The following is a 25,640-nucleotide window of genomic DNA, read 5'->3' on the forward strand; positions in this document are numbered from 1 at the left end:
CCTTTTAAGGAGGTGGAAAGATGAAAGCTTTTCTCCCCCAGCGGTAGATTGTCCTTGCTGGCTTCAGGCTAGGCTCCGTTGGTACCGGCCTTACTACTCTGAGATGCTTCCAGTTTAGTCTGAGTGTGAAAGTTGCAGATTTTAGACAGTACCAACGCAAATGCTTTTAAAAATCCTTTTATTTTTTGTCTATTGCTGCTTTTCTCAGATTGGACTAACACAAGAACTCTCTTTCAGATAACCGGCCGTCTCACACAGGGCAGGATGTGCCAGCACACCTCTTCGTACTTCCCTTACCTCCCAGGACACAGCACACAGCTGGGGTCCTCAGGCTAAACCACATCCATAATACAGGAACCTGCATCGCTGATGTGCTCTGTGTGACGGTGTCAAACTCCTTTTTTCCCTCCTTGCCCTCAGAAGGGTCGCTCACACGTTTTTCCCTAAGGCCACAGCGCTGCATTTTACTTGCAGGCTGCTATTTTTTAACCTTTCCTCCCTGTACGGCGGGGGCAGGAGCCAGCTGGGTGCCTTGGTGGTGAGTGGAGCTTCACCTCCTGGGCTGCACCTACTGAAGGAAGCACACGCAGGTCAGCGCAGTTCGAAATTACACTTAGAGGATCAAAAATAAAAATATAAGACTCGTGTCACAGTGCTGCGTTTGTACGATTTGTATAATGCATCATGGCTAAACCAGTAACCTCAGAGCTTTGCTCACACCACTCACCTTATTTCCTGGTGCAGCCCGTGGCTGATTTAAAGCACAATTTTGTTATGTATTTATTTATTTATTTAAATGTTATTATTTAAAGCACAAGGCGCGGGAAGGCAGGCGCCGAGCAGGCCGAACGCCCTCTTTTAAACGCAGACCCAGCCGCTACGGGAAGCAAAGAGAAGGAAGCGTTGTTTAATCCAGCTCGGTGCCCGTTACACAGCCGGCAGCTCACAGAGGCCTCGTCCCGGGGGGCTGGGCCTAGGCCCGGGCCTACCCCGGGGCCTACCGGTACCGGGCCCGGGCCCGGTCCGCCACCGCCGTCCCATCACGCCCTGCGCCGGCCGCTCTAGCCTAAGCGCGGCACTCTATGGTTTCCCCCCTTCCGCACCAACGCGTCGCGGCCGCTTCGGCGGGAGCCAATCGGGAGGCGCAGCCGCGGCCCTGCCGGCGGACAGCCAATGGGAGCACGGGGGGGCGGGGCGCAACCCGAGGTGCCCCGTGGGGAAGGGAGGTGATTGGTGGGGACGCGCGAGGAGGGGGGAGTGACGTCACGGGGCGGGTCGTGACGGCGCGCGAGGAGCGGCGGCGGGGACGGGGCAGGACGGGAGGGGAGGGGCGCGGTGGGGCCCGTTCGGCCCCGTTAAGGCCCCGTTAGGGCCCCATTAGGCCCCATAAAGCCCCGTTTAGGCCCTGTTGGGCCCGTAAGGCCCCGCTGGGCCCCACAGGCCCCGTTAGGCCCCGTTAAGCCCCGTTCAGGCCCCATTAGGCCCCATTGAGGCCTTGTTGGGCCCCACTAGGCCCCATGCAGGCCCAGTTAGGCCTCGTCCAGGCCCCGTTCGCCCCGTTAAGCCCCATTCAGGCCCAGTTAGACCCCGTTAGGCCCCGTCCAGGCCCTGTTTGCCCCATTAGGCCCTTTTGCACGCAGCAGCCGCCCTGCAGTTGAGCTGGAGCCCCGCACGGAACAACCCCTGCTCAGCCTCGGAGGCCCCGCGAGGTGCCCGCCTGTCACAAGGCGACAGGGAAGGGTCTCTGGTGGGTGCTCGGTCTGCTGAACGACGTTAATAAACAAACAAACAAACAAACAAACAAGGAATTGGGAAACGGGTGAGAAGCGAGGCAGACAGCTCCCGAGGCCGGCCGCCAGAGGTCTCTCGCTGCATTTCCCATCGGGGCTGGTCTCCAAGCCCTTAAGTTCTGGGAAAAAAAACTCCCCGCCGCTCATCCAGATCGGTTTTTACAGTCAAAAACATTTCTGCGTTGTCAATGCGGGCTGTGCAACAGGACGGCTTTGTGCCCGAGTGCTTTATGCTGCTAACGTCCGTTCTGCTCCAATGGGATTTCTTTCCTTCGGAGAGGTTTTTGTTTGAGGAAGTAACGGAATAGGAAATGAAAAGTGGGTGAATTGGTGAACTGATAAGGGGCGCTGATTACGTGTGTGTGCGTGTTCCCCTGGGGGCTGTTTACTTCCTTCTCCCGGTCCCTGCACACAGCATTAGTGAAGGAGCCGTGTGCTGAAGCCACAGCTCAGCGCTCGGTGTTTTCTGATAAACGCCTCGTGCCAGGGCAGGTGGTAACCTCTGCCCACTAACTTTCGCTTTCACCTCGATCTTAATGAGTTAAAACTTTCCTTTACACCAAACCCTTTTTCCGCGAGAAGCCGGGTACTTCTCAAAGGCCAAATGTTTCCTTTACCCACCTCGGGGAGCAGAGAACTCATTCTGTGTTTCATGCTGGGCACTGCACAGGCTGTCCAGCCTCCCTCGGGGGCTGAGGAGGGTCAAGGTGCTGCTGTGAAGCCTCCCTGGCGTGGATTCAGTGTTAGCTCTAGGGGCAGCTTCCCAACCAAGCGGCCATTTGACATAAAAACTGTTGGGAACAGGCAAAAGTGGCGTGCAAGAAAGCTGAACAGGGGAAAAAAATGAGGAGAAAAATGGAGGAGGAACGAGAATTGCTGTCAGGAGGAGTTGGCGGGAAGCAGCAGCTGTGCTCCCACCCCGCAGCCACGAGAACATTGGGGCTGCAAATGCGCAGCAGGGAGAGGAACAGAAAAAAAGGGGAAGGGGAAGGGGAAGGGGAAGGGGAAGGGGAAGGGGAAGGGGAAGGGGAAGGGGAAGGGGAAGGGGAAGGGGAAGGGGAAGGGGAAGGGGAAGGGGAAGGGGAAGCCTTTGGGGCCAGCTCCACGCTGGTAGTTCCCCCAGAACTACATCCCCCAGCATGCCCCGCGGCGGGCCCCCTCCGGCGCAGCCAATGGGAGGCGGCGTCGCGCGCAGGCGCGGCTCAGAGCGGCGGGGGAGCGGCGGGGGGCGGAGGCGGCGGCGCGGGAGCGGGGCCGGGGCCGGGGCCGGGGGCTCGGAGCGGCGCGGGGCGGGCCCGGGGCGGCCCCGCAGCGCAGCGCAGCGCCTCACCCCCCGCCCGCCTCACCCCGCCGCCCGCCCGGCGCCTCCCCGCGGCCGCGCAGCCCTCCCGGGGCGGGGCCCGGCGGCGGCGGCAGCGGCGGCGGCGGCGGCGGCGGGGGCGCGGAACTCGAGGCCCGGGCTGCGGCCTGCGGGCAACGGGCGGCGGCCTGACGGGACGGGACGGGACGGGCCGGGCCGGGCCCCGCCGCCCCCGCCGCCGGCCTTTGTCTCCTCGGGGCTCGGCGGGGGCGGTTAGAATGGAACTGACGGAAGGTGAGGGCGGGGGCGGCGCGGGCGGGCACCGGGGGGCGGCGGCGCCATGTTCGCGGCGGGCACGGAGCGGAGCGGCCGGGGCAGGCCCGGCACGGCTCGGACAGGCCCCGAGCGCGGCTTCAGGGCCGCTGGGCCGCGACCGGAGCCTGCCCGCGGCGCCGCTCCGTGCCCCGGTGCCTCGGGGCTGTGTCCGTGTGTCCCGGTCCGTGTCCGTGTGTCCCGCTCCCTGTGTCCCGGTTCCCCTCCGGGGCTCGGAGCACGGCCTGGAGGCGGCTGCGGGTCGCTGAGGGGAGGCTCAGCCGCGGCCTGGGGGCTCCCGGGGCTGTTGGGGGAGCTGGGAGCCCCGGGGAGCTGCTCGGGGCCTGCCCCAGCCGCAGCACGAGCGGCTCAGAGGCTCTGTGGTGTTTTCTCGCAGCCTTTGGGTGATTTTCGGTGGTGCAGGGGCTGTGGGGCTGTTAGCTCGGTCTCCATGCGTGTGAGCGGGTTGTGATTCACACAGTGCTCGGTGCTGCCAAAGCTCTGACTCCTGGTTTTGTGTGGATATTGGGCTCTGAGCCTCCCCAGAGAGCCAGAGGATTTCCTCCTTGCCCCTCGCTTGAGTTCTGAGGCTCTTCAGAACAAGCGGGTGCCCCACACTCCTGCTACCCCTTCTGTTTCTAAACGGACAGTGTCTGTATCAGGTGGCTCCTTCCATTCCCCCGCGGGGAGCTCGGTATCAGTGGCCGTGTCAGAACCCTCTGGCAGACGGGGCTGTTTCTCCTGGCGCTCAGAGCCTGTAGGAAGGTACCCAGGGAGGTGACCAGCCTCACCGCGAGCTCTAAACATTGAGCAAAGTTTGTCAGGAGGCCTCTGATTCACCTGCGGTGCCTGCTGGAGGAGGCTGCTTGGGCCAGGTGAAGTCAGTCGGAATCCACAGGCTGCAATTTGTAGTTGCTGATGAGTCTGCGCCCGGCTGGAAACTGGGCACGGGCCCAGGGTGTGGAAGTGGAAATACTGCGGGGTTTCGTACAGGTATCCAGGACAAAACAAGACAGAGCAGCCCGTGAATGCCCAACGCAGCAGTACCTACAGGTGGTCGCTGTACTCCTGCCTCTTGCTGAGTTATTTCTCACAGCGCAGGGGCTGTAGTGCCCCGGGAGGTGGCTCCCCAGCTGGTTTTGACACAGCTGCAGAAAAAGCACGGGCACGGTTGGGTTTAGTGAGGAGCTTGCTGTCAGGTGTCGGTGCTGAGCTGCAGTAGGACGCCAGCCAAGCTGCCAGGGGTGCTGAGCTGGGCAGCCTCAAGGGTCTGAAGGGCAGAGTGGAGCCGGGAGGGAAATCAAGTGCGGCAGTTCGGAACCAGCTCAGCCTGCCTGGGCCAGACCCATGGGTTTGGAGGGCTGGGGGTGGCTGCTGAGAGGCTCAGGGCTTGCTGGGGGCAGGACACGAGCAGTTGGCGACCCGCTCTGAGGCAGGTCTGCGTGCAGGGGAGCTGTGCTGGGAGCAGGAGCCCAGCGGGGCAGGTTCTGCTCCCTGCGTCTCTGTCAAACGCCTCCAGCCCAACAAGTGCTGGGCCATTGTAGGTCACACACGTGGTGGCTGTCAGCAGGCAGTGAGAATGGGTAAAATCATTCCAGGAGGTTTTATGGGCGCTGGGTGTAAAATATTAGTGTGCTGTGCTGGTTTTAGCAGCGGCTGGTACCTGTGCTCGGGGCCAGCCGGGTCCTGCCCCCAGCAGAGCTTGTTCCTCCCAGTTTATCCCAGTTGCCTCTTCCCCCCATGCCTCGAGCTGTGACTCCTGGCCGCAGCACGAAGCACGGGGCTGTGTTTGCAAACAAAAACGAAAAGTTTTTGCAAACAAAACCAAACAAAAGTCCTTAGCACTGACGGGTCCTGGTTCTCCTCGAGGCAGGGCCCTGCCCGCAGTGCTAGGAAGCAGACTCCCTTTTCTCCGGGTCGGAAATTCAGCTGGGGTCCTGAAGGTCTCTCTGTTTCCCCGTTGCTCCCAGTATTGCTAAAAAGTACCAGTTTCGTGCCTAAATGACTTGGAATCATTTCCTGTGCTTGAACTAATGAAATTGCATGCGTTACCTCTGCCTGCGGGGTGAGTTGTGGTGTCCCAGCGGTGCAGTGCCCAGTGCGGGTCCTGTCTGGAAGCTGAGGGCTCCCTGCAGGGTCTGAGGCTGTTGTTCAGCAGGGTTGGAGGGAGAGGAGTGGTGCTGGGGGCGCAGCACAGGGCTCTGCACGCTGCTTCCACCTCTGCTTGCAGGGCTGGAGCCTGCCCTCGGTGCCTCGGGGCCTGTTCCTTGTGCTGGGACCTGGGAGGCTGTCACAGAGCAGCGCTGGGTTTCTGTTCTGAGGGTCCCGCGTGCTCAGGATCCCTCCTGGTGCTGTGTCAGCGGCTTCAGCACCGCTCACAGCTCCCACGGGAGCAGAGTGGTTGGGTTTGGGGAAGGGGGAGAGTGAGAGATGGGTGCGTGGATCGCAGCAGGCCAGGAGAAGCTCTGCAGGAGGAGAGCAGCCACAGCGTGTGGAGGCGCTGAGAGCAGCCCGCAGGGAGGCAGCAGCTGTGGCAGTGCCCGGCTGTGAAGCAGGGGCTGGCCCCGAGCTCTGCTCTGTTCAGGTGAGCTCGGGGAGGGAATTGCTTTAAAAAACCACTGGATTTGTGTTCAGCTGCCAGCTCTCGGTCCAGTCCCAGTGGCGATGTGAGGTTTGCTAACCCACACGTGTGTCCACGTCAGGAAATAAAGCAGGCTGCTAACACAGGGCCTGCTCCAGCTCGGGACTTGCTCCGAGAGCTGAGGAGGAGCAGCCCCTGCCCTGCCCTGCCCCTGGCTGTCCCCGATAGCGCTCGGGTGGTGCCGGGGGCTGAGCAGGGAGCGGCCGCTGCTCCCCCAAGCAAGGCAGGGACAGCACAAAGCAGAATTGCTCACACGGCGTGTGCCACGAGCAAAGCCCTGCTCCTAACGCAGCGCGGGGTGTTGTGTGGCTGCCTGCTCTGCAGGGCTGAGCTCTCCCAGGGGTTGTTGCATGCTGTCCCTCTGGGATATCCCCACCAACATTTGGGGTGAGCTGCGTTACGTGGGGCTGGTGCTGAGCTAAATGCCTGGGCAGCTGTCAGAGCGCTGGGTGAAGGAAGAGGAGAAATCCCGATTTCAAACCCAAAGTGCTGAGCTGGGTAACTCCAGCATTTCTGCCCCTGGTCCTGCTGTGTCCCTGCCCAGTGGGTGAGCCCTGCGGGACGCGTGGGGCAAGCTGAGGCTCCTCTGGAGCACTGCAGAGGAGCCCCATGGATTGGTTCTGTTTTTAGTAACAAATAACAACAGCCCGGGGTGAAATTCCCAACCAGTGGGAGAAATCTGTGTGCTCCTCGCTTTGGCAGATGCAAAGCAGCAATTAATTTGCAGCTAGCACAGGCAGTTCCTCTTCCTCTTCCTGGAATGGGCGGGGGCCGTGGGGAGCTGTGGGGTGCTGTGGGGTGATGTGGGGAGCTGTGGGGTGCTGTGACCTCGATAGGCAGTGCTCTCGCTGCGTGTGCCGCCCCTGCCACCAGCAGCAACGCTTCACTGGGGGTTTTGTGGCTGGGAGCTGCCGTGGTTTCACTGCCCCAGGATTTGAAGCTGCTGCAGCTGGCAGGTCCTGCTGCACGGCCGCGTGCTCTTAGGTCGCTCCCCAAATTTCCTTAATTATGGTGCCAGGTGTGCCCCGGCTGATGGCACCGGGCAGTGGGGATGAGCACAACGTGAATATAGCCCCAGGACAGAGCTGGCAAAGCACGTACCACAATGCTGGCCAGGGTCTCGTTGCTGCTGTGACTCAGTTTCTCCTGGCAGTCCCTGAGGAGGGCGGTGCTGGAGACAAAACCTCACCTGAAAGCGCAGAGGTGGGGGACGGGGCTGTGGGGGCTCCTGCTGTGACAGCGGGAGGTGTTGGTGTCACACCAAATGCTGGCCGAAAGGGCACAGCCACCCTGCTGCGTGCCCGCGGTGAGCAGAATAAATAACCCGGGGCGGTGTTTGCTTTGGAAGGGCTGAGCTGACCTTGCACGCTGGTGTTCGGACCTGTGCTCGGGTCACCGTTCTCCGTGCTGAACATCGGGGTTGGTTAGGGGAGGGCTTTGTTAATGATAATAATAATGAAGGTGAGAAGCTCCTCCTGAGCCTCTGAGTTTTGGCGATCTGACTGTGGTTTAGTCTGACTCTGGTGTTTGAATAGAGCTGGCAAATGGAAGGCGAGCGGCATCTCCCCCCCCTGTGACACCTCCGTGACCGAGCACGGGTTTGGGATCCTTTGTGCTGGGGCTGCTCCCCCTTGGCTTGTGATCAGCCTTTATTTAAGCTCTGGGTGCTCGGTGTTAAAATAAGCAGGGGAAGCGAGGGGGCAGCCCTCCCCTCTGCCTTCCCGGAGCCAAACGGGGCAGGCTCGGCTCTGCTTTTGGTGAGGGGAGGGATGGGGGAGCCCCCCCTGAGCTCTGCCAGCAGCCGAGCTGGGTGCTGGTTGCTTCAGACGCTGAGCAGGGGCCCTGCCGTGGGTCTGTGCCATCCAAGGGCTCCTCCCCAGCCCCGAAGTCTGGCAGGGAGGACGAGAAATTGTTTCTGTGTCCTTTGGGTGCTCTCTGTGCCTCCCCTGGCGTGTTCAGCCTGCAGGGACCGTGGTGTGGGGGCAGCACGGGGTGTTCTGCGCGGTGGGGCGGGCTGAGGGCCTCCTCCCCCTGCCCTGCGGCACAGCCACGCGTCCCAGTGGCACACAAGGAGGGCTCCGTGGTGTGGTTTGCATTTGGGCACCACTGTTCTGGCCTCCCAACAGCCGGCCTCGGAGCTCCGAAGCACCTCTAGGTGCTTGTGCCACTTCTTCAGCTGTCCCGGAGAAGCAGGAGGGGCACAGGAGGGGCACACGGGAGCACGCTGCCCTGCAGAGCCGTGCGAGGGCCCTTTTGGGGCAGCGCCAGCCCTCGGCTGCAGGAGCTGCTCCCTCCTGGGGGGCGGGGGGGAGCCCGGGGGTGGCCGTGCTCGGTGCCGGGGCTGCTGCTGTAACGCTGCCTCCCTCTGCCCCTGTGCCCGCAGGCCCTGTGAGAAGAAGGGAGAGCTGAGGATGCCGGAGCAGAACAATGGATTTCTCGTTCTCTTTCATGCAAGGGATCATGGGAAACACAATCCAGCAGCCACCTCAGCTCATCGACTCCGCCAACGTCCGCCAGGAGGACGCCTTTGATGCCGGCAGCGACGCCGCGGAAGACGCCGGCCCCGCGCCGTACGACAGCGCCCTGCAGCCGGGCTTCCAGTACCCCGCGCCCGAGGAGCTCCCGCCCCTCACCAACGGCTTCCCCCCCGCCGGCGGCGGCTACGAGCCCCCGGCCAAGTACCAGGCGTACGGCCAGTACCCCAATGGCTCGGCCAACGGCTTCGGCGCCGTCAGGAACTTTGGCCCCGCAGAGTACTACCCAATGGAAAACTCCAGCGCGAGGCCGCACGAAGTCCTGGACAAAGCTCCCCCTCCCCAGCCGCCTCCTCCGCCGCCGCCGCCGCCTTCAGGTTCGCAAACGGGGATCCCAAAGAAGACTGGCTCGCCAGAGATCAAACTGAAAATAACCAAAACTATCCAGAACGGCAGGGAATTGTTCGAGTCCTCCCTTTGCGGGGACCTTTTAAATGAAGTACAAGCGAGCGAGTACGCCAAGGCGAAACACGAGGGGAGGAAAGAGAAAAGGAAAAAAAGTAGCAAGCACGACTCTTCCCGCTCGGAAGAGCGCAAGTCGCACAAAATTCCCAAACTAGAACCAGAGGAGCAAAATGTAAGTGGAAAAAGGGTGTCAGCCGTCCGTGTGCCCGCTGCTGGTGCTGCAGCGTGGGCCTCGAGCCGTGCGTTCCCTTGCTCCTAGGTGTGCGCGCACCGAGAGCCCCGAGGCCATGCCTGCTGTCAGGTGCTCTGTATTAGGTTGCTGGGAATGTGTTTGTAGAGCAACAGAGCTGTGGTGAGAAGCCTGCGAATGAAAAATAAGCATCAGAAAAGTTGATTTAATGCTTTTAATATTAGCACTTTAGCATGCTCAGAGTTGGCTGCGCTGTGGGCAGTGTTGGAGGTTGGAGCTCTCGCAGTTCCTGAAGCTGCCTCTCGAAGCACAGCTGGGCTGTTCTGGGGAGATGCAGGTTACCTGGAGCGTTCATCACCACAGCTCCCAAATGTAGGAGCAGTCTGATCCCCCAGGGGTAATGATCGGCTGCTTCTCCAAAGCACAGATCCACCCAGAGCGCCGTCCCTGGGTCTGTGCGGTGTCTGAACGTGCTTGGTGTGCGACTGGTGTTGGCCACGGCCGTGAGGTCTTGGTGGATGTGTGAATGTTGTGATGTTGTACTAAAAGCCAGAGCTTTTGATGTGGCGCATGCAGGAGCTGGTAGAAAGCAGTGCTCCAGGCAAATCCGAACTAGCAGCTGGCCCAGCAAACCCTCAGAACTGTTGGTGCCGATGGACATCGCCGTGCCTTGTAACAGGGCTGTGCGGGGGTGTTCCAGCTTGGATTCCAGGAGGCAGAGGCACGGGCTGCTGCTCTTTGGTCCTCTTGGCCTTTTTCTTTTCCTCAGACCCTTCGGCCACTTCCTTGCTTCTGCTTCCTTTCCTCTTGCCCATTCCTGCTCGCTCCGTGACGCCCGTCTCTCCATGTCCCAGGCTGGCAATACTGGCTGCTTTTGGTGGGCTTGAGAGAAGATCCCACACTCTAGATCAGGGCTCCGATCTGGTGTAGCAGGTTCATAAGCTTGATTTATCATTATTTACTTTTAAAAGTGTTCATTTAAATGGAAGATTTGGCCCCTCTCTTACCAGGAATATTTACAGGTCTTAGAGCCGCTAATCCGGTGGGCAGAGTTCCCCCAGGGGTCAGCTCAGTGCTGCAGCAGGACCCCGAGCTTCTGCTTTATTTGAGCCTGGCGAAGTTCAGTGAGATTTTAAAATAATTAAATAAAAATAAACAAATAAAATGGACTGTCCAAGGCCTCCGGGGCTGTGTCTGTGCCCTCCATGATGTGGCGGTGGTGCTGAGGGCTTTGCTGCTGCGATGTCCCAAACTTTGCCATAAACCTCAGTGAGTGCAGTGCTTTCGGAGGTGAGGGGGCAGGCTGTTAGCACGGCTTTCTGCCCTCTTCTCCAGGGCTGCTCCCACAGCAGGCTGTCAGCTCTGCCCTGCTCTGCCTCTTACCAGGGCCGGGCTCTCACAGCTCCAGCAGTGCCCGTCCCTTTGGCTGCTGCTCTCGTATTCTACAAGCGGGGCTGGCGCAGAGGACGTGACCAGGACGTCATCTTCGGTCTTGTTGCTGTGCTGACTTCCCCAGACCGAACCAAACCTTTGCCTCTCTAAAATTCCCAGCTCCCAGCCATGTGCTACATGTGTCAGCCCGGGCTCGCAGAAATCCAAGCCTTGCTTTTGTCCACCTGGCAGCTTCTGTTTGCCTTCCTCAAGGCTGCTCCCACAGCCCTCACCCGGCTTTCGGACAGCTGCAGGGATCACAGCGCTGCTTTATTTTAATCTTCATCCACATTCCTGGTGTACACCTGCACGATCCTTCTGGTATCGATGGGGTGAGACTTGTCCCTACCACACTGATTTTAGTTTACAGCCAGGGCTCCTGCTGGAGCTTTCGCTGCCCTGTGCTTTCGGGCTCAGCAGTTCCCTGAAGGCAGGGTGCCGCGCGGTGGCTTCCTCCTCCCGGCACTGCAATCTCAGTGCCAAGCCCTGATTGTGGCAGAGCCTTTGCGCAGGGAACGCTGATTGGAAAGGAAAATGTTATACAAACACCGCTGAACTTTACGCCGTGAGGATTTGTTCTAAGAAGTTGTTCTGCTCCTGGGCTGCGCTCTGCGGGCAGCGGAAGCCGGCAGCGCGTCGTGCAGGCTTCCTGTGCAGCCAGCACAGAGCTTCTGCCAGAGCCGAGGTTTCCACGAGCTCACGGAGGGGAAAGGAGGGCAGAAGTCAGCACCGTGCTCTGCTGGGCTGGGCAGGAGTGATTTCTGCCCAGCAAATCCAACGTGCTTGTTCTTAACGATTGTTTTGTGGGCTCTGAGTGGCCAGCTGGGGCCTTGGCTTTACACGAGCTGGGTGCAATTTGGGTTAGCAGCACTGCTAGTTCCCCACTGCATGACTCTGGCTCCTCTTCCTGCTTTTCCCTGAGCCCTTTGGCTCCCGACATCTCTGCTGCCTGCTCTGCGTCCCGTTGGGTGCTGGCAGCCCGCCTCTTACCTCGGGGCTTGTCCCAGCGCCCTTCTGCCAAGCCCCTGAAGCAATCCTCCATGGGACAGAGGGCATGGGCTGCTCAGCCTGCCTTGGAAACACCCTCACAGGTCTTTTTTTGCCGTTCTCTGATCCCCCAAACACTCATCAACCCCGTGCAGTCCAACACAGATCTTTCAGTTTCCGTATTGAATCTTTAATATCAGTTTTTAATGCTCTTCTTGCAAGTCCCGGGTACGCGGTGAGGCTCACCGTGTTCCTGTGGATCTCCTCCGTCTGTCCTTCCCTGCTTGGAGCCGGTACGTTCCTTTGGGTGGGATGGCAGCTGGTTGATGCCCCTGCGTGTTTGCTGTCACCTGCTGCGGCAGAGCGTTGCTCTGTGGAGGTGTGACGGGAACGGAACCAGCGGAGAGGGGAAGAGGCGTTTGGCTGCGATGCTGCTGTTGTTTTGAGCTGGGAATAAGGAATCCTCACACTTGTTTCCTGGGTTCATGGTTGCTTTTCTCTTTGCTGTTTATTTTTCCTGTTTGGTTTCATTACTATGCTTTCTTTGGTTTTACTGCCCCCTTATCTTGTTTGTGTTTATTTTCCTTTTTTCCTCCTCATTCTTACCCATGTCCTAGAGACCAAATGAGAGGCTTAGCATGCTAGCAGACAGACCAAGAGAAGATGCACTGTTGGAGGAAGCCCCGGTTAGTACACCTACTGATTGACGCCTTCTGAACTTCCCTTGTGTTACTGTTTGTGTTCCAGTTACGATATGGGTACCTTCATTTGTCAGATAAATCAGTGGCCATTTTCTGAAATGCTCGGTAATCACTGCTGTGTCAAACCGTCTCTCACACTGTGTTTATTATTTGAGTCTACAACATTCATAATCAACTTACAAAGCAGAAACTTTTTAAATTTTTATTTTTTGTTTGTTCTTTTTTGTTTTGGTTTATTTTTTAGGTTTTTTGTTTTTTTTTTTTTGTTTTTTTTTTGTGGCGGGCTGTTGTGGTTTGGTTTGTTGGTGGCTATGTGTGTAAACCCTAGCTGTGTGCAAGCCCTTCGTGCCACGTTGTTCAGCAATGTCTGTCCCACGTTAGATGACCAAACCCCAGTGATACCCAAGAGAAAAATAACAAATCCCTGCAGACAGCGTGTGTGTATCTGCAGGTGCATGGAGTTGTCTCCCGTGGCTGCTAAGCTTGCCTTGTTCTTTGTAGGTCCAGCAGTTCTTGCCTTCTCTTCCAACACAAGGCGCCCATGACGTCAAGTTTCAGGTTGGCGATCTGGTTTGGTCCAAGGTGGGGACGTACCCGTGGTGGCCTTGCATGGTTTCATGTGACCCCCAGCTTGATGTTCATACCAAAATTAACACAAGAGGTAAGGGAGGAGGCTGACTGCTAGAACGCCTCAGGTGTCTGTACTTGTTCCTTTATGCAAAATCTCATCTTTGAGCTCCCCTCGTGGGATGGATTCTGCTCAGTTGTATTCTGAGCTGAACGACTGCTGCAGTGCACAAAACCAGTGCTTTTTAAGTTACCTCTGCAAACGAGCCTGTGCAACCCCTGCTGGTGCACGTCTCCCAAGGCAGTGTGTTAGGAGAAGACGCTCGTGAGGGTGAGAGCACTCGGGGTGGGCAGGGTGCGCTCAACTTCCCGTCTTACCCTGCCCTGAATCTGGGCCTGTCGTAGTTCTGAGCTCAGCGAGGTATTTCCGACCGCAGCAGCGGAGCGTTGTGGGGTAGGAGAGCGTAAGCTGAACGCAAGAGGTGGCGTTAACAAAACTGCTGACTAGAATTTCTCAATTTCAGGTGCCCGTGAATACCATGTTCAGTTTTTTAGCAACCAGCCGGAGCGGGCGTGGGTGCACGAGAAGAGGGTTCGAGAGTACAAAGGACACAAACAGTACGAGCAGTTATTGGCAGAGGCTGCTAAGCAAGCCAGCAACCACTCTGAGAAGCAGAAGGTACGGTGAACACAAACTGTAGAAGAGCATTAACGGTGCCTGTGAAAGTGAAACTCATGGGTGCAGCTGTGAGACACGGCAGTGCCTTACTGCATGAAGGGTTGTCTGCGCTCACGAAGATACCTAAAATGTTTCCATGTTCCTCCTGAAAAATTTTGGTAAAATTCTGGTAGCTTAACTTTGTCTGCTCATCGTGGCAGTTGTCATCCTGGGCTTTGGAGATGATTTTACATCTCCGTCAGAAAATTAAATAAAAACATCTGTGCGTTCACTGTTAACCAGTTCTGTGGCAAATACATATTTTAAAGGAGACTCTTCAGCCCCTGCTACTAGTGCATATGTCCTTCTGCATTGCTGTATTTGAAAGGAAGTGTTAGTTACAGCAATTATTTTCTGTGTAGATGGATTACTTGAGTCAATATTTATGCTAATCAGAATATTGATGTGGAAAGGAAAGGATGTTTATGGAAAAACATGGAGAATTTGGAAGAAGGTAAATCAGGTTTCATTCTGTATCCCATAGCAGAGTCGTGGGCGTGATTACTGCCTGCTCGTCTCCAGTGAATTTGTAATTTAGGGCAGACACTTTTAATGGTAGTGGTGGTACAATCTAGCTAGAGTGTCTGCTTGTGCTCCGAGTGGGGGAATTCTCAGTCTACCTTTCAAAAATACACTGTAAATGGAGAGTAACCGTAAATTTGCTGCCTGAGAGATTTGAAGAGCCTCGGGATTCTTCAGTGTAATTAGCTGCTTGTCTTTGTTCCTTAAGATCCGCAAACCAAGGCCGCAAAGAGAGCGAGCTCAGTGGGATATTGGTATTGCCCATGCTGAGAAAGCGTTGAAAATGACTCGGGAAGAAAGGATAGAACAATACACCTTCATTTATATAGACAAAGAGCCAGAGGAGGTTTTGTCAAAAGGCAAAAAGACTGCTGCTTCTAAGTCAGAGACCAAGAAGAACCGACGTCCAAAGCCAGCACTGAACACCCAGGCAGAGCACGCCAACGTGGTGGCAGCGTCGCCTTCCAGTGCGGAGTTGCGAAGACAAAGCCAACGGAGGCAGTCGAGCGTGGAAGAGGAGGAGCCACCTCCTGTGAAAATCGCATGGAAAACCGCTGCAGCTAGAAAATCCTTACCAGCTTCAATAACCATGCACAACCTGGATCTTCAGAAATGTAACATGTCTCCAGTTGTTAAAATTGAACAGGTTTTTGCCCTTCAGAATGCTGCTGGGGACGGAAAGCTCATCGATCAATTTGTTTATTCTACTAAGGTATGTGCCTTGTGGAGTGACGGCTCCTGCTCATCGTTACCCCAAGCCTGACTGGCTGTGGAGCTTAAACCTGTGTCCACTGTGCGTTACACTACGTGTTTCTTTCAGTGGAGAGATCTAACAAAAGCCAGGCTACGATAACAATCTTCTGTTGTGTTAAACCTCTAATTTCAGGGCATCCCAAAGTCTCTGGTAGTAACTACTTTGACTGCTGGCCAAGGAGCTCCCTACAGATGGTCATACTTTTGCTAATAACATGTTTGAAATACTAAAGTTGTTTAATTCCAGCTTACTAGTTAAAATAATGGAACAATTCTCTGAAAATCTTAAAAGCAGTTTATTTGTGAGAAACAGATAAGGTGACAAAACTGTTAATAATATTTTGAAAAATAACTACGTTTTGCATAAGACTTCTAAAATGAGTTCTGCCTCCCAGCTTCCTTCAGGTGCACAGCAGCTTCTCAGAGTCAGTGTAAGGAAAAGGTTTAGGACTATTTCTCTGCCTCCTCCTTCTGCCTCTCTACCTGGAGAGTATTTATTTCATCCTAAGCATTAGAGAGAAGGTAATGTTTAGAAAAGTCACTGGAATATTTTTTTTTTTCCTTGTATATGAGGGGAGATGGAGAGGGATGGAAAGTTCTGCAAAGAAGCAGCTCTGTAGTACAGCTCATGACGTGTGTGTGTGTTGTATCGAAGGTTTCTGTTCTGGGACTGAGTGGTAGATTAGTACGGGTGTTAGCAATAACACAGATATAGGCTAACACAATCTTTTTTCTTCTTTTTAAAGGGAGTTGGTAACAAAACAGAAATAAGCGTCAAAGGACAAGAAAAACTTAATTCTTCATCAAATCAGAGAAATGAAAAAGCAACAGTGCAAAATGCGTCCTCTCCTGAAACAACTCCTGGGTCAACAGGTAGGCAAAATTGCCGGGGGTCTGCACTGTAACAACCTAGCATTTAAACTCAGATAGCAAACTGGCATTTTCTCGTTAGGAATAAAGGGATTATGGACGTTTGTGTTTACGTAGCAGCTGTACCAAACCTGGCTGATAAGCACGTGCTGAGCCCAGGTGTTTGAGAAATACAGAGTGTCTTTGTGATGGCATTTAGCTGCTTTGGCCTCTGAGCTTTGAGCGTCTGCAACTGGCAGGATCCAAGCCGTCTTATTACAAGGAGGGGTGCCTTGTGGAGAGCAGATGGCAAGTTGTTTTAGAAGATAACGCAGCGGATGTGTGTTAGCAGGGTACCGTAATGGCTTTTGGCACCAAATGTAAAGTATGATGACTGAGATCAAAGGAAGAGAATCTGGAAGTGGGATGAGTGAGGCATGGATCTGAACCGCGGTGGGTGCGTGACCAAACTTTGCCGATGAATTCTGGTATGACCTTTGTAGAGGGCAGTGATTCTTCTTCTTTTTAACTGCTTCCGATCACTCTATCAACAACATGATGTAATGCTTGATTCTGCAGTTGTTCGAGGGGCCCTATCAGAAAACACGGAGTTTTGCAGTACTGTCTGAGGGAGAGCCACTGAAGCAAATATCGGAGCTTGAGGCTGAGAAGGGAAAGCCTGGAATAAACTATCTGAAGTTTAGTTTGTAGTACAGTAGTGGGGAAGAATGAGAAAGGACAACAGATTGAGTGCTTTCTAGACTTGGAATAGAAAACCAATGCTTTTTTCATGTTTTGGTTCTGATAAATAGCTAATGGGCATTCCTCCTTACGGATTGATCTCCCCACCAGCAGAAAATTCCTTCTGCAGTGTGTTCTCTCAGCATCCCCAGAAGGAGACGTACCCCTCTGGGGAAAGGATGGAGGTTCCTGAAAAGAGGCAGTTTTGAGTCATCCTAAACCAAGAGATTTTCACGTTCCTCCTGTCACTGTAGGGACTTCTATATCTCAACCACAGATTTTCTACAGTCCGTGTAAAAATCATTAACCGCTGTGTGTTTGTTGATGTGCTGTGTCCTTGGGATAGCCTTGAACATAAGTACTTCATTTTACATTGGGCATGCAGAAGTAATTTTTAGGTTGGAGAACACAACACTGATTTTCTCTCATAGCAGGATGAGCAAATGCTCCTGGTGTGGAAGAAAAAAAAAAATAAAAATGGAAGGCTCATTACAGTTAGCATGCCAAAAAAAACCCCAAACCACAACATCTTTTCTTGAGAAAATCTTATAAAGTTACTAAGTGCCACTTCTGCTTTAACTGTTTGGTTATTTCTCCCTTTCTGGACATAAAATAAATGAGACTCCAAGTCAAAAACCTCAGTCACCATGGGTGGGAACACTCTCCTCTGCAAACTTGCTTCAGTTTCTGCACTTGTAGAGCTTTTAGGTAGGCTTTCTTATACGCTACTTTCTGGACTATTTAGGGACTTTACAATGCAGGCTGAGCAGTCCGGATGTTCTGGTGAGAGTGGGGTTTCCTGATGCAAGCGGGGTTTCCTCTGCTGTTGTCGACAGTGGTTCTTTTTTCCAATTTTAGTCACTATGGTTACTTCAGCTTTTTCAAGCAGTTGTTACTTTAATTGCCTTGCAGCAGGAGAGGTGATTCGTTTGTTTTTCTCACCTGGGAACTAAAGGCTTCACCTTCACCATGGCTCTTCAGACGTAGGGGGTGAGAATTCTGAGCCTCTCTTTTCTCATTTTCTTAGGTTTTGTGGATACGTAAAACTCCACCTGGTAACACCCTATAGAGTGCATGAGCTTTACTTCAGTACACACTCCAAACAGTCACTTTCAAAGCCATTTCCAAAGTCCAGACAGTTATTGATCCCCTCTCGTGGAACATAACTGCGAAGTCCTTTTTTCAAATTTAAGGTCACCGGAACGTCAGAATACCTTTACGGTAAAGTATTTTACAGAATGACTCTGGGAGTCCTTATTAACATCCTGCAGCTAGATGCACACAGGTCCATAATGCTGGGAAAAGAATTCTGTAACTGGAAGTCTGGTCGTAGGACAACAGCCGTGAGAATTCGTAGTGCCTCTGGTTCCCACAATCAGCCGAAACAGCATTGGCCTGGCCTGGCCAGTAGGGAGGTAGATTGCTGGTCTGAAATCCATCCTGAAACCGGATCAAAATACTCGTGAAGATGGGATAGGAGCATTGTGGAGGTGATGCACTGGATCCTCGGAGAGCAGGAAGAGGAAAAAAGTGCCTGAGTGCCTGTTAAGTTCAAAGAAACTGCTTTCAGCCAATGTTAGATGCACTGATTTGAGAGTTTCTCCTCTGACATAGGGCTGGTATCTTAATTCCATTAGTACAGCAAGGCAGCGTGGGGAGGAAATACATTATTGATTAAATTAACTTTCTGGTCACGCCCGTGGCGTGGAGCCTTCAGGACATGGTTCTCAGTAGGGCCTAAACAGCAATTCATACTTTCTCTCTTGAAATAACATAATCATCATTAATCTGGGTTTCTGTTCCATGGTAATATTTTTTAAAAACTTGTTTTTCACTCTAATTATAATAACGCATCGCAATCACTGCTTCTGTTTGTGCTTTCTGTTTTCTTCACCTCTCCAAATCGTCAGTTGTCCATTTAGATTTCATACTGATGGCACGTGTTATAGTGGGGCTCTTGCTTGCAATGTTTGTGGTAGGCAGAGATGCGAAGGAAGAGCAATGCTCCCCGCAGAGCTGGGGCACAGGACTGGCTTTTCACTGGGAGTGAAAACGGGGAAGCTCTGGTTTGCATCTTGATTTTTTCTAGCTTGTTCTAGTTCAAGAAGTTCATTGTGGATACCTCCCCATAAGCACCAAAGATGGACTGTTTGGTTAAAAATAAACCAAAGCGAAGACTGATTGAGAGGTGTGTTACGAAAACCCATTTGCCTTAAACTGGATTCCAGCTTTTTGTTTTGTGCTCTTACTGGTGTCTCTTTCTGAAGCTGCTCCCTTTGTCTACGGACTCAGAACACGTTCTCTGCAAACCATAGCACCAGTTGGCAAACAGCTTGGAACTGAATTTTAAAATAAAACATTCAAAAGAGGAAAAAGTCTTGGTTTCGTTACTTTATCTGTTGATTTGGTGTTGAACATCTTTCTGTAGCTCAGAAATACAAGGAACCATATAATAGAAACCCTTTTCCTTCTTCAGGTTCTTTAGAAAAGAAGCAACAGAGAAGATCGATTCGAACCCGCTCAGAGTCTGAGAAATCCACCGAAGTTGTGCCAAAGAAGAAGATCAAAAAGGAGCAGGTTGGCTTCCTCCATGTAGAGAGTTAAAATATATTGTATTCATAAATGTTGTGGCTTATATTGGTGCCTTTTTATTTTTCTCCATTTTTCCCCATCGGGTTTCGTTTTGGACTATCCTTCATGAAATCCCCTTGTCAATACCATTGCTGTGACTCTGCTACTGGCATCTTCACAGTATCAGTCAGGCTATGGAAAATGGGAACTCAATGATGCAAGACTCCTAACGAACCTGCCATGTTTGCTATGAGATTTCTGTTATGAGCAAAGTGATTTTGTTTCAGTCACTTCTATTTGATGGAATTGCCACCAGGTTCCTTCCTTTTGCTCTTGATTTAGCTGCTGGTTTGTATTGAGGTTTTGTTTTTCAAATGAAGTTAGACTGATTAATCTGACCACTTCTGAAAATGGACTCTGAGAATGATTTAACTTAACGATGAATAGTCAGACTTTCTGTTGGCAGACATCAGCAAAACAGGTCTTCTGGGATATACGTTACTTTTCCTTAAGTAGATCTAACGTGTACAGGGCATTCCTTTAATCTGGATGTCAGAGAGACAAATGTTGTTGCTTTAAAACACACACAAAAAGAAAAAAAGAATTCCACGTGGAAATGAGTAGGAAAGTTCAGTGGATGGACATACTTTAATATTAAAAACTGAGTACACTTTTTAACAAGTTTGTCAAAGTTGTTGGTTCTTTTCCTTATGTGGTCAATTTTCACTCTCCAAGGGCCTTTCCACTTGAAACCTGAGAATTTTATACACAATGTTTCGTAGGATAGCTTTTTTCAATGAGGGTTTTTAAAAAGGGACAGTCAGGATAAAGATTTTATATGGGAAGGGGAAAATTTTTGTTTTTATCTCTTTTATTCTAATTTATTCTTTGCCCTTTACACTTTGTTTTGCACTTCATTCATTTCAGAGGTTGAAAGTAGACCCAGTTGCTTTTTTTCACGTTTTTCCTTTGATGCCATAGCATTTACATCTGTATCCAGCCGAAGGATGTTCTAGCTCTAGGAAGTTTCAGCGAGAAACTTGAAAGCAACTTAAATGTTGGGCGTGAGTTACCTGACACAGCCCCTTAAACCTCTTGCCATGGGGCGTTGCAGCCTCCATGTTTTCAGATGAGTTGTTTTATGTTTGTAAATGCTTCTTAAATTAACTAAGGTATAAGAACCAACAATATGAACTTCATGGATCCCAGTTAGCTTTGCTTGCTTATATTACCTAGCTAACTAAGACTATGAACATCAAAGTGCTTTTCTCAGGAAAAGTATATGACTGAAAATTAAACACAGATGCACTGTAATGCGCATAACCTTGAATGTATTAAGTTATATTAAAAGAAGAAAAACGTACTAACTCCTTACAATTATGCAACAATATTTGTTACCCAAAGTCAAGTTTTCTTGCAACTGATTCCCAAATTAGTCTGCAACAACTTGGTATAAAATTATAACTGGAACGAGTACAATTAATGGGAAAAACAAAATGTTAATGCTACTGTTACAGTGACTAGTGGAGAAATAAAAGTGATTGTTTAGATTTTATATTTGTATTACGAAATGTATCCTATACAAATCCTTCTATTGTATGTTTTTACCTATTGTACAACAAAATAAAATATTTTTTAAAAAAATTAGAGAATAATCCTTAAATATTTACTAAATGTGTTTCTACATGCATATGTAACCACATCGTAAAGAAGTAACTTGTAATTCCTAACCTTAAAACCAGGACCGTAGGCAACAACTTTCTCCTCTAATTAGTGTCCATTCGCCAAATTCTCACCTTACACGTGCATTGGCAGAACAGTTCCTAAACTTGCCCTTCTGCTGTAGGATCGAGGACTTGAAGTGCTTTTGCAAGACTGTAAGCTTGTCTGCTTAAGTGTGTCCTGGCATTGAGTTTCCAGCTGTATAGAGCTCTGCAACGCGCTGCGCGAAGCCCGTGCCTCCCTCCCCGCGGCCTTGCAGCACTCTATACAGAAAAAGTCTGTGTTCCCAGGAGCTGGAGAGTGCATGCTTGGTGGATGTGCCTTAAAATAGCGATGCATTAAGTGTCTCTAACCTGAGTGTCATGCCTGTTCAGGTAAACTTGTGCTCACACAGGTGTGGGGTTTCACAAAGGCGTCAGGGTTGGCTGCCCAGCTGAACCCCGCTCCTGCCTGCTGGACACGGCTAAAGTTTTCCTGTCATCTTCATGCCCAAAGGGAGCGATGGGGAAGGACCTTGCTAGTGACCGTGTGGCTGCCCTGTCCCGTGGCACCCAGCGTAGGCAGCTAGGATAAATCCCAGCACGGCAAGAAGGCTCGCGCTAAGAAGGGGATGACAGACTACATCTGAGTTCAGAGATGCTAATCACTTAAACATTAATGCTTTCTTTTTAATACTAGGGGAAAAAATTCGTCTGTTTTTAACTATGGATTTTCCTATTCAAACAGGTTGAAATGGTTCCACTGACAGCAGTGAAGACAGGATTGCAGAAAGGTGAGTTGCACGCCAAAGCAAACCTTGTTGAAAGTTTCTGGCTCTGCACGCATCGGCAATGGTTTTCATTCTGTGTGAGCTACAGAGGTCTTGAAACTTTCTGGTGATGAAGGTGTCTTTTCTTTTGGTTTTGTTTTGGGGTTTATTGCACTGCTAGTTGGAAGGATAGCCTGTGTTGTTCGTATGCTGTAAGTACAAAGTAAAATAGAAGATGGGATCTTTGACCAGACGTATTTTAAATAGGGACGATGAAGAGGAAATTTCCTAACAGCTTATCCTCTGTTATAGACAATTTAGTAGTTTCCTCTGCTATGTCAGCATATTCAGAATTTGTCAGAAGGACTTTCTGAGGTTATTCTCAGTTACTAAATTAGCTTTTAATAGAGAATTAAATATGTAAGTTGCAAACTGAAAGTTAAGGCTAGCAAATAAGGTCCAGTTTCAGGCTGTCTCATTTTTGTTGTTTCTTTACTAATTTCAAGCAAAAAAAATAATAAATAAAAAAAGAATGTACATGAAGACTAATTTTAGTGTGTTGTGTTAAGGTGCCAGCGAGATTTCAGATTCTTGTAAACCATTAAAGAAGAGGAGTCGTGCCTCAACTGACGTAGAACTGACTAGCTCAGCTTACAGAGATACATCTGACTCTGACTCAAGAGGACTTAATGATTTACAGGTAAAGGCAAGTTGTTGCTCACAGATACCTGGTTTTTAATTGATCAGTATAATAGACTCCTCAGTTGACTTCTACTAAATACATGAATGCTGTATTTCCTACAAATCTTGTAATTTTTATTGTCTGAGAAATAACTTGTAATCTTATTTGGAACCCCTCACATCATATCAATGTAAATAAGATACTTTTTTTTTTTTTTAAACAAATATTTATACTTTGACAAAACCTTGGTTTAGGTCAGTGACTCACTATGCCCTTTGAAAAGCTGTTAGATTCCTTGGGAATTTGAGGATGCTGCTTGGTGTGCAACTAAGAGGTGTCTGGAAAGAGTAAAATTGACAACTTTTATTTTTTTGCTTGTACAGGTAAAAGTTATGTCAGTAAGGCAGCAGTTCTTGTAGCGTTGTAGTGAAGTCCAGCGTCTTCCAAGGATGTTTGTATCTCTTGGCATATTGAATGATCTTTTAATCAGCATTGATGTAATTATTTTTTTCACAATGTGATTGTCCTTTGGAAGTGTCTTGTTTGAGTGTCTTGGATTTTTCCTCTTTGTAGGGTAGTTTTGGAAAACGCTCAGACAGCCCATCAGCGACTGCCGATGCTGATGCTTCTGATGTGCAGTCGGTAGACTCTAGCTTATCCAGGAGAGGAACTGGAACAAATAAAAAAGACACTGTTTGTCAGGTAAATGATGGTACTGTGAAGAGATGAATGCTAAAGACGTATCGATAGTTTCTGTTAATTTGGGATTGTAAATTTATTAAATCAGACTGGTTTGTTTTCCTCATGTCTCATAATTAGACATCTCAGAGTATCGAGGCTTTTAGGACTCTGTGCTCTGGAAATAATTCATAAGCTCTGCTACATGCTGGAAAGCTCAGGTGTGATATCTAACCTGTACCTGCTAACAGTGACTGCTGGGGTTGCCTCCAGCTCGTAGGTTTTGTCAGGTCTGCTGTGGGACATGGGGCAGTTCTCCTGGCTTACTGTAGCTCTGAAGAGCTTTCAGCCCGTTTCTGTTCTTCCAACATCTCGTAGTCAGTCGTGTTTCAGTACGTCAGCTACCCGTAGTTCTCTGACTGGCTGTCTGCTTGTTTAAGATCTGCGAAAGCTCTGGCGAGTCTCTGGTGTCCTGCGAGGGCGAGTGCTGCAGCGTCTTTCACATGGAGTGTCTGGGCCTGAAGGCGATGCCAGAGGAGAAGTTTTTCTGCACAGAGTGTAAAAATGGTGAGTGTGCTCGCACGCCCAGGAAATGGGGAAGGATTTCCTGCTCTGCTGAGGTGCCATAGTATGGTCAGGCCGAGCTGAGATAGAAAGATTACAGGTTTTACAAGTGCATTTGTGCTATTCTGTTACTTTTTTTAACTTCTGAGGCCAGATTCTCATGTTCCACTTAGCAAGTGCTTGATACGAGAAAAAGTAACAAACCATTGAGGGTACGCTCAGCATAAAGCAATTTTGGGTTGACAGCAATGAAGTGGTTACTGTGAATTATCGTGACTGACTGACCTGTTTTAAGGGGGGAGCCTACGTTTCTCAGTGATGTAGCTCTGTTCACTTCAGATTTTTTTTTTAACAGCATCCGTGTCCCCAGGTATTGGCAGTTACATTCAAGCTTCTTTTTCTTCTCTTACAAGGAGAACATACGTGCTTCTCGTGCAAGCTTCCTGGCAAAGACGTGAAGCGCTGTTCTGTCAACACGTGTGGTAAATTTTACCACGAGGCCTGTGTTCGCAAGTTTGCCACTGCTCTCTTTGAGTCGCGAGGATTTCGTTGCCCGCAGCACTGCTGTACGGCCTGCTCAGTGGACAAGGATATCCATAAAGCAAGCAAAGGTGAGAACAGAGCTGGTTCTGAACAGGAGGAAAGTCAAACACGTCATCACAAAACAATGAGTGTAACTCTGCTCTCGGTAATGCAGCATGCAGCAAGGAACAAGGGTTTCATTTTTAGAAATGAACCGAAAGATGTTAACAAAAAAAGTTGACTCTGGAATGATTAAACCACGTTTTTTTTCTTAACAGAGCTTTGAAGTGAAATTGAGTAAACTTTTGTGAACCTTTGAAAAGATGTAAATGTCTCTCTAATCTAGCGCTCTGGAATAAAAATCAGTCCTGCATCTGTCTATGGTGTCTTCTGCCATATCCTGACTCCAGGGTGACACGGTGCATTTTTCTGCATTTATATTGAACAGGTCGCATGGTGAGATGTTTCAGATGTCCCATTGCCTATCACTCAGGAGATGGCTGTATTGCTGCAGGAAGCTTGTTTGTGTCATCCCACATTCTCATCTGTAGTAACCATTCCAAAAGGAATCACTCCTCATCAGCTGTAAATGTAGGCTTTTGTTTCGTTTGTGCAAGAGGTGAGCACACTTGTTTTTTTCCCCCCTCTGTTTTATAGTTCTTCTATTGTCACTTGTGCAGCGTAGTGATAAAAATAATGTATTTCATTAAAGAAAAACATCTCTTAGGGCTCTGAAGGATTTTAATGCTTCCTGGGATTTTTGGATTAGTCAGCAGTTCTCATTAAGCTTTCCGTGTGCTATTTTTGGCCTTAATATTCAATATTCAGAAATACTCAGCTATAGCTAGTTGGAAGGCATGCTTGTGTTGCCAGTAGGAAAAGCGGATGCTGAGCCCCCAGTTCCTGCCATTGCAATGAGAATGAATGTAGTGGTGTTATTCAGTCTGTTAAGCAGAAGGGGATTCCTTCACACCTCACAAACTTAAAGCCATTTAAAGTAAGCCTAGAAAGCAGGATTTACTCGTGAGCTAGAAAAATTCATTTTAATTTTTAACTACCATCACATCTGAGAACTTCAAAAGGAAAACATTTACAGTACCATGCAAACAAGTTTCATGGTAGGATTTTCCATGTGCCAAACTTTTCTTTTTTTCTTTTTACTTTCTTTCTTCCTTTTTTCCTTTCTTCCCACTTGTTATTCTTAGGGCTCTCCAGTCACCTGACTCCTGCCAGATAGCAGGTTGAAAAGTTTCGCTGCACCAATTAGTCACACAACACAAAAACATCGTTATTTTCTCAGAGGAATCAAACTGTCGATATTAGGTGTTTGCATAATAATAATACATATCTTATACAGTATTTCAAAAGTTTGTTGAAAAGAATATATCCAACATAGCTTTGAAGGTTACTAATAAGGAAAAGAAAATGTGACAGAAATCCTGGATCCACTTGTTTTTGTATGTGTTCGTTGAGTCGTTGGTTTAGTATGGGAAAGATTGTCTTGACTTTGCAGGAGCAGAGTAGCAATTAAAGATCTCTGAATGGGAAGGGAAGGATGGTGCCAGAGTCATTTCTTTTCCACCTCTCTCTTTTCTTCCCCTTTCCTCATTTCCAAGTAATTTAGGAGCCATCACAAAGGATCAAGTTTAAAAAAAAATATCTTCAATAAAAGTGTATTTTTTTTTCCAGAGAAATGATAGCCAGAAATTCAA

General features: G+C 50.4%; 1 protein-coding gene across 4 annotated transcripts in view; it reads left to right on the plus strand.

Moving 5' to 3' along the window:
- Nucleotides 1-3,038: 3,038 nt before the first annotated feature.
- The window catches only part of NSD3 (nuclear receptor binding SET domain protein 3), a 38,202-nt gene continuing 15,600 nt past the window's right edge, over nucleotides 3,039-25,640 (plus strand). For 3 of the 4 annotated variants that reach the window (XM_082779547.1, XM_082779549.1, XM_082779550.1), the window contains exons 1-14: nucleotides 3,039-3,384; nucleotides 8,427-9,154; nucleotides 12,208-12,276; nucleotides 12,793-12,952; nucleotides 13,383-13,537; nucleotides 14,307-14,810; nucleotides 15,598-15,724; nucleotides 18,918-19,018; nucleotides 21,461-21,506; nucleotides 22,052-22,182; nucleotides 22,738-22,866; nucleotides 23,283-23,409; nucleotides 23,820-24,017; nucleotides 24,377-24,547. In XM_082779547.1, coding sequence (XP_082635673.1) covers nucleotides 8,471-9,154; nucleotides 12,208-12,276; nucleotides 12,793-12,952; nucleotides 13,383-13,537; nucleotides 14,307-14,810; nucleotides 15,598-15,724; nucleotides 18,918-19,018; nucleotides 21,461-21,506; nucleotides 22,052-22,182; nucleotides 22,738-22,866; nucleotides 23,283-23,409; nucleotides 23,820-24,017; nucleotides 24,377-24,547 — 2,602 coding nt within the window. In that variant the 5' untranslated portion in view covers nucleotides 3,039-3,384; nucleotides 8,427-8,470. The remainder of the gene's footprint in view (nucleotides 3,385-8,426; nucleotides 9,155-12,207; nucleotides 12,277-12,792; nucleotides 12,953-13,382; nucleotides 13,538-14,306; nucleotides 14,811-15,597; nucleotides 15,725-18,917; nucleotides 19,019-21,460; nucleotides 21,507-22,051; nucleotides 22,183-22,737; nucleotides 22,867-23,282; nucleotides 23,410-23,819; nucleotides 24,018-24,376; nucleotides 24,548-25,640) is intronic. The other variant, XM_082779548.1, reaches the window with a different exon arrangement.

This window comes from Aythya marila (genome assembly GCF_965140915.1).
Source record: "Aythya marila genome assembly, chromosome: 26".
Lineage (NCBI taxonomy): Eukaryota > Metazoa > Chordata > Aves > Anseriformes > Anatidae > Aythya > Aythya marila.